The sequence below is a fragment of the Chelonoidis abingdonii genome, chromosome 5, assembly GCF_003597395.2.
Source record: "Chelonoidis abingdonii isolate Lonesome George chromosome 5, CheloAbing_2.0, whole genome shotgun sequence".
NCBI classification, from domain to species: Eukaryota; Metazoa; Chordata; order Testudines; family Testudinidae; genus Chelonoidis; species Chelonoidis abingdonii.
This window is the reverse complement of record NC_133773.1, coordinates 84,165,137-84,176,624: the sequence shown is the minus strand read 5'-3', so window position 1 is coordinate 84,176,624 and position 11,488 is coordinate 84,165,137. Positions and strand designations below refer to the sequence as shown.

At 47.0% G+C, this 11,488-nt stretch overlaps 1 protein-coding gene across 3 annotated transcripts in view; it reads right to left on the bottom strand.

Moving 5' to 3' along the window:
- Positions 1–11,488, bottom strand: part of LOC116835908 (cytochrome P450 4V2-like) — a 122,878-nt gene that overhangs the window by 32,196 nt on the left and 79,194 nt on the right. The window contains exon 1 of one of the 3 annotated variants that reach the window (XM_032799183.2): positions 1,941–2,183. The exons of the other annotated variants lie outside the window; for them this stretch is intronic. Coding sequence (XP_032655074.1) covers positions 1,941–2,151 — 211 coding nt within the window. The 5' untranslated portion in view covers positions 2,152–2,183. Of the gene's footprint in view, positions 1–1,940; positions 2,184–11,488 lie in introns of those variants that run through there. 3 annotated transcript variants of the gene reach the window in all.

The following is an 11,488-nucleotide window of genomic DNA, read 5'->3' as shown; positions in this document are numbered from 1 at the left end:
TGTCCCTGATTATTTGTCTGCCTTTTTCTGATGTGCCAGATTCTTTTTTATGTGACTGTTTATCATCTGATCTGGCCCTTACATTATCCTCTTCCGCCCTCTGTTCCTGACTATAACCTGGAGATTCTCTGTCATCAGTCTCTCCCCTAAGAGAAGTCTGTGTCCGATCCAAATGCTCCTCTGCAGCAGTCAGCTTTCCCCCATCTCCTAGTTTAAAAACTGCTCTACAATCTTTTTAATGTTTAGCGCCAGCAGTCTGGTTCCACTTTGGTTTAGGTGGAGCCCATCTCTCATGTATAGGCTCCCCCGATCCAAAAAGTTTCCCCAGTTCCTAATGAACGTAAACCCCTCCTCTCTACACCAATGTCTCATCCACGCATTGAGACTCTGAAGCTCTGCCTGCCTACCTGGCCCTGCGCGTGGAACGGGGAGCATTTCTAAGAGTACCACCATAGAGATCCTGGATTTCAGTCTCATCCCTAGCAGCCTAAATTTGGCTTCCAGGACATCTCTCCTACCCTTTCCTATGTCATTGGTACCTACGTGTACCACGATCACCAGCTCCTCCCCAGCACTACACATAAGTCTGTCTAGATGCCTCAAGAGATCCACAACCTTCGCACCAGGCAGGCAAGTCATGATACGGTTCTCTATTGGGGTAGAGGGGTATAACTTACCTGAAAGACCCCTTTTGTTAAAAAAATCAAGGCTCAATAATACAGCACAAAAGCCCATATTTGCACAGGTACAATAAACACAGAAATCCATGCATATTGATATTTTTACTATCTCACTGTGGAGAAAGGCACAATAACTTCAGCACCTTACTTAGACTCATAGGAATATAGAAAAATCTCACAGTACAAAAAGAACTAGTATTGTCTGATTTGTCTTGAAAATCAGAGGAGCGTAATGAAGGACTCATAACACTGTAATGTGGAACTGTTCCAGTTTGGAGTAAATACTGCCTACACTTTGAAAGTTTGTTCTGAAACAATAATTCTTATAAATTTATCAGGCTCTTCTAATTATGCAGCTATCCGGGGCTTTAGCATGACTCCTTTACCTTACAATCTAGTGGGAAAACATCTACCATGGCAGTTGTTTTTAAATGCATTAACCATAAAGAGGCTGACCAAGGGTATCTAAAATTTCACTGAAAGACAAGAAATGGATTTCAAAGTATACAGGGCTGGAAAGTAGCTTCTGAAAAAGGCAAACTTCTAAATGTCCTTTCGAACTCTTGAATGTTAAAAAATATTTGACATCAGTTAGGAAATATTTGGTAAAAATCAAAACAAACAATTCGTCCCAGTATAATGTTACGTTTGGACCAAGACACAGGGGGAGCTGAAAGCAACACAGCTGTCTGCCATAGTAACTGTTATTATTACCACTGCAGAAGCGAAAGTAACACAGAAGGGAGGCTTTGCAATGGAGAGGGGAGTGCTCAAATAGTTAAAGGGACAGGACATCACAATTAAGAGCTTGTTTTCAAGACACAAATTATAATCAAATTATAAACTCATTGGAAATAGCGGGGTCAGAGGTTTTTGGGGGAGGTTTTGGTTGGTTGAAGTAGAGTCTCGGGAATACTGCTTGGCTGTTTTGACTGGATCTAGAAATGCAGCAGGATGCTGAGTATTAAACTGTTTTGTTTTTGTTTGCAGCTTGGAAAAAAAGTCTTTAACATAAGAACAGCTCACTCCTACTCTGTTATTCTCCAACAACAATTAGTGATGGGGCGAGTCCAGCTCCTATTTATACAGCCCCCGGAAAACCCCAGCCACTTCCCGAGCACGTTACAGATGTCTATACCGCTGTATGCCCTGCTGCTGGGGCTGACTCCCCAGAGGCATTGCGATCACCCCGGAGAGAGGATGCTGCAGGAGGGAGGTGGGTGGCAGGCAGCTACCGCTACGTATCTGGGCGAACGTTACCTTCCCCTTTGCGCTCGAAGAGCAGAGCATTTCCCAGCAGAGGGTAACAGGGGCTGACCCCCGGAATCGGCTTCAGCGCTTTCCACTTCCCCAGATAATCCAGCAGCAGGCGGCACGTGAAAGCTGCCAGCAGCGTGAAGAGGAGAATGACGACTGCGGCCCCCCAATACAGCAGCCGGTCCCCCTCCGGAGCCAGCTGCAAAGCCCCCATTGCTGCCCCGAGCCCGGCCGCTGGACGTGCACTGAGCCGCAGTCCCGGGAACAGTTCCGCTCTCCCCGCCCCCGAGCTGCGGTGCTGTGCCAGGGGACTCCACGGGGCGGAGCCCGAGCCCCGGGACTGGGCAGGCGGGGAAGAAGCGGGGGACAGTGACAGGGAACTTAAGGAGCGATCCCCAGAGAAGTTTGAATGAGGGAGAAGAGCAGCAACTGTGTAGCAGCAGAGGAAGGAAATGTTGCTGTGATCTGTGGCTGCTCTTGTTCTCCCTGTGTAACCTGGGATCCGCAGGGGGTGACACGACCACACGGCAGGGGAAAGACCACGAAGATGGGAAGCATCAGAGCGAACAGACGCAGGGAAGGCACAGACCCCACGCAACTCCCTCAGCTTCAGTTACGCCACATGCCTGCAGCAAAGGGCAAAGTGTGGCCCTAGGAGTAAATGCTTCAGCTTTCAGCACTCCATGGACCAGGAGCCCCAAATCTAAATGCAACACCCCTGAGCCTGTGCAGCCTGGGATCTGAACTTGGAGGGTCAAGTGAGGTCTCTCTGTAGTTGTCAGTGACCCTAACTACTGCTGCTCAGTGAGAGGGGCGAAACCATTTTTCACCTGGCTACTGCAGGGCGCAGGGCACAGAGCTCAACTCCCAGCCTTGTGGGCAACACTGAGAATACGTTCAGGATGCAGGCAATATTACAGAGGGGAACTGGGAGAGGGACAAACTACAACAACCAAGTGTAATCATGAGTTGATACCCTGTGAGGTGGAGGGTTCCCAACGCTTAATCCTCCATCCCAAGCCTGGAAGTCTACACCACAATGAAACAGCCCTGCAGCCCTACCTGTGAGCCCAAGCCCACGGGCTCCCTTCTTAGGTCAGTGGAAGAACTCCTGGTGAGGATGCGCACCACTGACCCAAGGAGGGTAGCTGGATGTGAATCACTGCAGAAATTACTGCAGTGGCTCTTGTAGTACTGTAAAAAGTAGTGAGATAAGGCCCTGAAACATAAACCCTTGTATCAGAGGCCCAGAATGAGGCCTAAGGCCTGAACTAAACTAATGGTCAAGACTTTAACATAAAGCAAAGTTACGCTGTGAGCAAGAGGCAGGCTCTGCTCAGAGTCTGGCAAGGAGAGGGCTGATGTTGCAAACACACACATACGTAAAAGGTATTGGACACTAGAGATATAAACATGTGCCAGGATGGTACCAGAACACTCCAATACTTGCATGTTCCACACAGATAACAAGGAACAAGCTGACCCATCCTAAAGGCAGAGGCAAAAGAGTAATATAATGGCTGGGGTTGTTTTGATCGAACCAACATGTAGAAGGTGATAGGCAGAAGCTTACTACATAGAGGGGTTGTACTTCAATATGTCGGGAGTGAGGTGTAAATTGTTTGCCCCTTTGTATAAGAATGCACTGCTGAGGGGTTGTCTTTGTCTGGCCTAGGGGGCAGTAGTAAATCCTGCCACTGACTGAGCCAGTCCATTGTCAGGCAGCACATATGTACTAGCAGAACTGCAGACATCTGAGCCGGAGAGCTAGAGACTGTGGCCTGGTCTACACTACGCGTTTAAATCAATTTTAGCAGCGTTAAACCAATTTAACCCTGCACCTGTCCACACAATGAGGCCCTTTATATCGATACAAAGGGCTCTTTAAACCAGTTTCTGTACTCTCCCTGACGAGAGAGTATGGCTGAAATCGGATTACCAATTCGATTAGGGTTTAAAGGACGCAACCGACCGTATTGGCCCCGGGCGGTATCCACAGTGCACCACTGGTGACGCTCTGACAAGACTAATGTGAACTCTACTGGATGCACTGAGTCAGTAGACAACAGGAAAAGCCCTGCTAACTTTTGAATTATCATTTCCACTGTTTGGCACGAGGAGATACACGCAACAATGGTGATCAGGCAGAGGCTCACCAGCACAAGGATAACAATGCCAGTGCTCCCACGAGATATTAGAACATAGGAGCTCCAGCATGACACACGGAGCTTACAGGATCTATGGAGTATTACTGGGAAGAGATTCTTGAGTCTAAACAGAACATACTTTCCAAAAGAACGAATGAAAACACAATCTGAAAAAATTCAAGGCACAATGAATCGAAAAATGCGTCACACCAGTTCTCAGTGGTCAGCTGCCAGATAGGAAAGTTAAGGACACTTTGTAAGACAAGATACAGAAAAGCAAGAAAGCAACGAGAGGTCTCGGGAGCAGGCCGACATCCCAGTTACTGACGGCTGAATGACATGCACATGCAATTCAAGGAGGTCCGCCACCCTAGGTTCCCACCCTGTCCGTGGAGTTCACAAAAGTGGGGAGGATGTAATCTAAGGCCATAGCACATAAGAGGATTGCTGAAGGAACAGGGAATGAAGGAGGAGAGAAAAAGACAAGCATTGTACTGAGATGAGGAACAATGCACTCTCATCGTCCCTCGAACAGCCACTAGTGACATTTTTACTCTAAAACCCCTGAAAAAATTAGCCTTCCAGAGCCCTCCACAAGCAACTGAGCAGCGCAATTAGCAGAAAGCCAGTGGATTAGTGCAATGACCTCTGGTGATGTAAACTTTTCGTAAAATAAGACATTGTTTAAAACGCAAAGTTCATGTATTAAAATGAATCAATTTGCCTGACGACTGAGGAATGCATTCAGCGCAGACGTTACTAGCAGTGGATAAATTGTGAGACATGTCTGGGGATGGAGCAGAATCCTCAGGACATCTCAATGAAAGCGCTCCCTGGAGTACTTGGAGAGAAACACCAAAAGCTGCAGAAGGTTTTTGGGGAAGGCAGCCTTATTCCGTCCACCATGGTGGGGGACATCTTGACTCGAGCACGCTCATCATGTAAGCAAGTTAATCGTAGGATATCTATTGCAATACAAAGCCTAGCTGAGATGGACCCGTGTTGGGCATTCAAGCACATCCAATTCTTTATCTCAACTGATTTATCTTCAGAGAAGTAGATAATACAATCATGCAACTGGTTGAAATTCAGGAATTCTAAAGTTAGGGAGAGAGAATGCATTCTCTACTGGCTGTTAGCCTGGTATGCCTTAAAGAATCTTCCTTGCAGGTAGCCAAGCTAGGGGGAGGGATGGCCGCTGAACTTTTTCGGGAGTTTGGAGCTAGCAGGATCATATCCTGCAATCGAGTCATCGCAGTGAGGGGAAGGGGGGGGGGTTTTAGGACACAGTGAATCTTCAATGGATAACAGTCCACAGGTAGTGGGGAGGGTAAGCGATCAAATACCAGAGAATAGGATTGGGGAGTGGTTCTGCTGCTGGCAAAATGTTAACAGAAGAAGCAGCACAGAGCGGAATATTGGTGAGTTTATGAGGTGAGAAGGAGGCACTGGTTATATGAAGCGCAGGAAAGCCGGAGAAAGATCTCAGATAAGCGATGGACACTGCAAGGAAGTGAGGCGGCCTGGACCAGGCGTCGGAGATCTCTAACACCAAGCCGCAGGCACGCAATACTTAAGAGGCAGAAGAGCGACCTTGATAGTGAATCACATGGCATAGGTAGGTGATAATAGATACGCCGTGAAAGAGGTACAAGAGCAGTGTCAGTAAATGTATCTGTTAAAATACTTCTCTCCCTCATCTGGCAGGCTGCAAGCAATTTTTATCAAGCCTCCCTACTCATCCGAATGGCTATTCTTGATAAGGCGAGACAGAAATAAAGACGTGAGATAGAGTTTGAAATCATTGGAAGTGACTTGCATTGTAGGAAACTGAGAAAGGGAAGAAGAGGAGTGTTTATGGTGCTCGCTGAATACTGTGTGGTGACCTGTCATGTGTCCTCTCAGGTCGCAATTCTAAGTATCTAAGCGTGGTGAATAAGGGGAGATAGATTGAGCTGCAGAGAAAGGCGCCAGTGAGCATCTAATGTCTTTGGCGACCTGGTCCGAGCAATGATCGTCGCCGGAGCCCCTCTCTGCAAGTAGCAGATGAAGTGTTGAAGACAAAGAGATGAGGTGACTTCGTGCCCGGGAAACGAACTTGAGAGAATCGAGAGGAGGGGCTGGAGGCGGTTTAGTTAGTCTGACTGGCTGTAGGGCAGAGTGCGCGTCTGGCTGCACGCAGCAGGCCCCAGAGATGGAACCGGTCGATGGGGGTGCGATTCGCTGTTATCTACACAGCTCTGTTTAGACCCTGTTCCTGTAGCATCGAAATAAACATTGCTTTATGGCTGGCTGAGAGTACGTCTGACTTGCAAGGGGGTGCAGACCCTGTGGCTTCCCAGGACCCCGCCGGGTGGGCTCACTGTGGAGCGCCGGGGGCAAGGGATACTAGAACTGCTCCCAGGGATACCCAGAGGCTGAAGAGTTGGTGAGGTTCTTTGCCGCTTGAACCAAGTCGCTCAAGGGAGAGGAGATGCTTCCCGAAGTCTGACTGGCTTGTGTAGGAGGCCACAGTACAGAATCGCACCGTGACTCTGACACCACAATGAAAGAGCTCATCGCAAATGAGTAGAACAGGACGTGGTATCAATAATTACAGGGAAAGATGTCAGTGAACGTGGACAGGCGGACGCACGCTCGACGATACGATGGTGGCGGCGGAAGATCAGAGGCGTCAGGAGGAAGATCATGGTGGCAAGGATGCAATGCTGGGCTGCCCGCGATCCAGAGCTGCACATCCTCGACGTCTGGTGGCTTCAGAGACAGCAGCAGGGTCACAGAGTGCCGCTGCAGCCCCTGTGTAACACCCTCACCCTCACATGTTCCATCTATCCTCACACAGACGTGTAAGAATGCGTGGGGGAAGACTCGTGGTACCCGCCCACTCCACCACGTCGTACGGCCCAACCAAAAGGCTGTCATTATATTGAAATTTTTTTAGTGGCCTTTTCCTTCCTCTTCCCTTCCTCTCAGCCAAACACACACACTGGGCTCACCTTGCTCAGTTCTCTCCTCTTTTTATAATTACTAATAAGAAACAGTAGATTTGTTAAAGGTGAAAGTGCTTATTTCCTTTAGAGAATGCTGTAATACGAAGGGGGGTGGGCTGGTAGGTATGGGCTCAATCGGGGGGGGTATCAAGGGGAAACAAACACAGCAGTCACACGTACCCTGCCTGTGATTGAACAATGGCATAAGCTCATGCTGTTGATCAGCGCACCGCTCTGGTGTGCTCTTTTAATCGCCCTGGTGTCTGGCGCAACGTAATCACGGCCAGGTGATTTGCTTCAGCCTCTCACCGCGCCATAAAGTACTCCCCTACCTCACAGAGATCGTTGAGCACACAGGAAGCAGCAGAACAATGGGGACATGAATTTGGTCTGAGGTCGAGCGAGATCAGTATGTGCCGAACGTCGCCTTTTAAACGGCAAAATGGCCATTCTGACCGCCATCGTACTCTGAACTCAGCCTGTAGATTGAACAACTCCTGACTGACGGTGGTACAGAGGCGCCTGGTGTAGGCTTCATGAGACCATGGGCAATAAAGGGGTCAGGATGGGTCATCCCAGGACTAACTCACAGGCATTAATCCCCACTGTTATTCCTGGTGCTGCCTAAGTAATTCCCTTGTGCCGCCATTCTAAACAAGTAGTTTTCTGAATGACAGCGAGCCATCATGACGCTTCCCGGCCACCCATTGTGATGTTTGGTGAAACCATTGTGATCCACCTAGTGCTTGCAGCACCATTGAAAGTACCCGTAACTCCTTGTCTGTAGACCTTGCGTTACGTACTGGGTGCCCTGGTGCAAAGAATGGATAAGGGTTACATTAATTTGCCCCCACCCCCAACAGTAGGGAATCCCATTGCAACAAAGCCATCCACTATGACCTGCATGTTTCCCAGAGTCACAACCTTTCGTAGCAGCAGTTTAATGATTGCTTTGGCTACTTGCATCACAGCAGTCCTCACAGTAGATTTTCCCACTCCAAATTGATTCCTGACTGACCGGTAGCTGTCTGGCGTTGCAAGCTTCCAGAAGGCTATTGCCACTCGCTTCTCAACTGTGAGGGCTGCTCTCATCTTGGTATTCTGGCATTTCAGGGCAGGGGAAAGCAAGTCACATAGTTCCATGAAAGTCCCCTTACGCATGTGAAAGTTTCGCAGCCATTGAGAATCGTCCTAAACCTGCAAAACTATGCGGTCCAACCAGTCTGTGCTTGTTTCCCTGGCCCAAAATCTGCATTCAATGGCTAGAACCTGCCCCATTACCAGCAGAATCTCCAAAACGCAGGGGCCCATGGTTTGAGAGAATTCTGTGTCCATGTCCTCATCACTCTCGTCGCCGCGCTGCCGTAGCTGCCTCCTCCTTGCCTGGCTTTGCAGGTCCTGGTTCAGCATAGACTGCATGAGATGTTTACAACGTCCACGATTGCGGTCTTGATCTGAGCAGGGTCCATGCTTGCTGTGCTATAGCGTTTGCACAGTTCACCCAGGAAAAAAGGCACGAAACAGTTGTCTGCTGCTTTCACAGAGGGAGGGGTGAGGCTGTACCCAGAACCACCCGCAACAATGTTTTTTGGCCCATCAGGCACTGGGATCTCAACCCAGAATTCCAAGGGGCGGGAAGACTGCGGGAACTATGGGATAGCTACAAGATAGCTACCCATAGTGCAACACTCTGGAAATCAACACTAGCCTCGGTACATGGACGCACACCGCCGAATTAATGTGCTTAGTGTGGCCGCGTGCACTCGACTTTATACAGTCTGGTTTACAAAACTGGTTTATGTAAAATCAGAATAATCCCAGGTAGTGTAGACATACCCTGTGTTTCATTTGGCAATAAATCTTGTCAGCTGCCTTCATACCTTAGCAGAGAGTCTGTGGTCCTTGGCGTTTCTCTCGGGGTCTGCTGTGCCAACTATCTGCACAGAGCCAGGGCAGCACGTAGAGGGAACACATAACTGACTTATCAACATAGATAGATATTGGATAGAGCAGACCACCACGCTGGTGACACTTGATAACAGCTGTAAGTCAGCTGAATATAGGTTAACTTTCTAGTGTTGACATACCCTAAATCAGTGCTTCTCAGACATTGCAGGTTGGCAACCCTTTATTTGAAGTCAGTATTTTTCACAACTCCATTACATTTACTGTAAAAGGTGAGAGTAAAAATGTATAGATGGTAACAGTCATAACTCTATGTAATTTATAATTTATTTGGGTGCGTGGTTTCAGAGGTTGCCATAGAATACTTGATGTTGTATGGTAAGAATGTGTGGGAGAGTGAGATTTTCTTTACTATAGATTGTAATAAAAAATTTTATGCTTTGTAACTCCCCCATAAGGGGATCGCAAGCCACTGGCTTAGAAAACACTAATCTAAATTGTGTTGGAAGTCAGACTAGAGATGATCATAATGACCCCTTGTGCACTTAAAAATCTGTAACTTCTCAAAGTTATTGATTTTCTTTCCGATCTTAGTCTAGTCCTTGTTGTTAAGGTACACAGCTTCTGGCATATCCAAGTAACTTAACAATATTTTAGTACATTAGGTATAGATCCCTCCTTCAATGCCCTTAGTGAAGCCAACTCTGCTACATTTCCTCCGTGGTGAAAACTTGTCTCTTTCCATCCAAACACACATTTAAGCCTGTCTTTCTGACATCTCCTTGTGGATGCCTAGCTAGCAATTTATCTTCAGCCTGGCCAAAATTGAGCTTACCATCTTCACTTACATATTTTCCATCACAGTGGATCACACCACCATCCTCCCAGTCACTCATGTCCATAATCTGGATGTCATTTTTGACTCAGCCCTCACCCTAGGTGTGTGTGTCTAGAGAATCTCCAAGTATCACCACTTCTGCCTGCATAATTTTTCAAAGTTTTAGCCTTTTTCTGTCTCTCCGGATTGCCAAGGCGGTTGTTCAGGCCTTCATCAGCTCATGCTTTTGTAACATGTTTTTGTATATGAAATAAGTTATATAAGTTGTTTTGTGCTTTAGAATAAGTTGCACTTCATGCCTTTACATTTGGTTAAGGTAGTTGACCATGTATTAGACATACAGTCTGAAATTCCAAACGGTGTGTCTGCCAAACAGCTCGACTCCATCTTTGTTTAGCGTCTTGTTGAAGTTTTCGTGTCCTTTTGGAACTTCGACGGGAAAGGCAGTAAATGGTTAGTACAGAATTGGTTCAAACAGGTTCCAGCAGGGGTGCTGCCAGTTTTACTTCAGAACTTTGGAGTGCTTGTTCCTATATAAACTCTGAGCGCCCGCGGCCTAGTTGCTGTCTGTCCTAGAGGCAGCCATGGTACCGTTATATTTGTGTGGCTACATGAACCAGAAGACCAGCATCTGAAGACATCAGTATTAAAAACTGTAACTGTGCTACCACTCTATGAACACATTATTTTCAGAGAAAGGTACAGAGGTCCTGTTGATTGCTCACCCATGCGTGATCGCAGAGCCAGGCCTCTTTTCAGCATCAGTAGATCCTGTTGATCTCCCACTAAGAAGCGGTTGAGACCCAGGGTCCATCAGTTGACTGTGACAACGGTGTCGTACCATCTACTGCCTATCAACACCTAGAAATGGTGAAGTATCTGGGGTATTTTTGTTTTAGGTTTATTTATTTATTGCCAGGGTATCTGTTTGGTTGGGCCTGGATTTTAAATCCAAATTGTCAAACCACATCTTGCTGTTGTTTCTTATTAAGTTATCTGTTCTAAATAAAAGCTGTCATCTGTTTACTTTATTCTTCTCTCTTCTTTATCCATTTGCATCACTATCTTTCCCTATACCGCATAAGGGGCCAAGATCCTGCTAATTAGCTGCAAGGTATAGCTGGCCTATACCATTCTCGCCATCATCGTTAACATTGCAGGGTTAATACTTTCACTACTATAATCTACTTTTCTCTGGTTTTGAGGCAAGACAAATTGCCATCTTAAAGCCATTTAAAGTGTTCCAGCTAGGATTATCTTCCTGGCTCATCACACTCAAAACTTCTGGGCTGCTATTGACACAGTTCTAAAAATGTCTCCTATTTTAAGGGTCTAACTGAGCATTTCAACACTCTGCTGCATGATCCAATTGCCACTTTTGAAATTCACCATGCCTGTGGCTTGCTGAAGGTCGCACATCAAGTCAGTAATACAGCTAGTGTGGTCCAGGAATACAAGCCAAGAAATATGAATTCTAGTCACAGCTCTGCCACTGATTTGTCTTGTGACCCTTGGCAAATCACATACATACCCTTTCTGTGTCTTCGGGATTTAAGAATACCGGTGCAGGAACAGGAATAATCTGTAAGACTGATAGTTAGCTAGAGAGATTAGAGACAAGAACAAAAACTAAAATGAGATTCAGCTTGGTAAAAGGTATATTGATGCCAC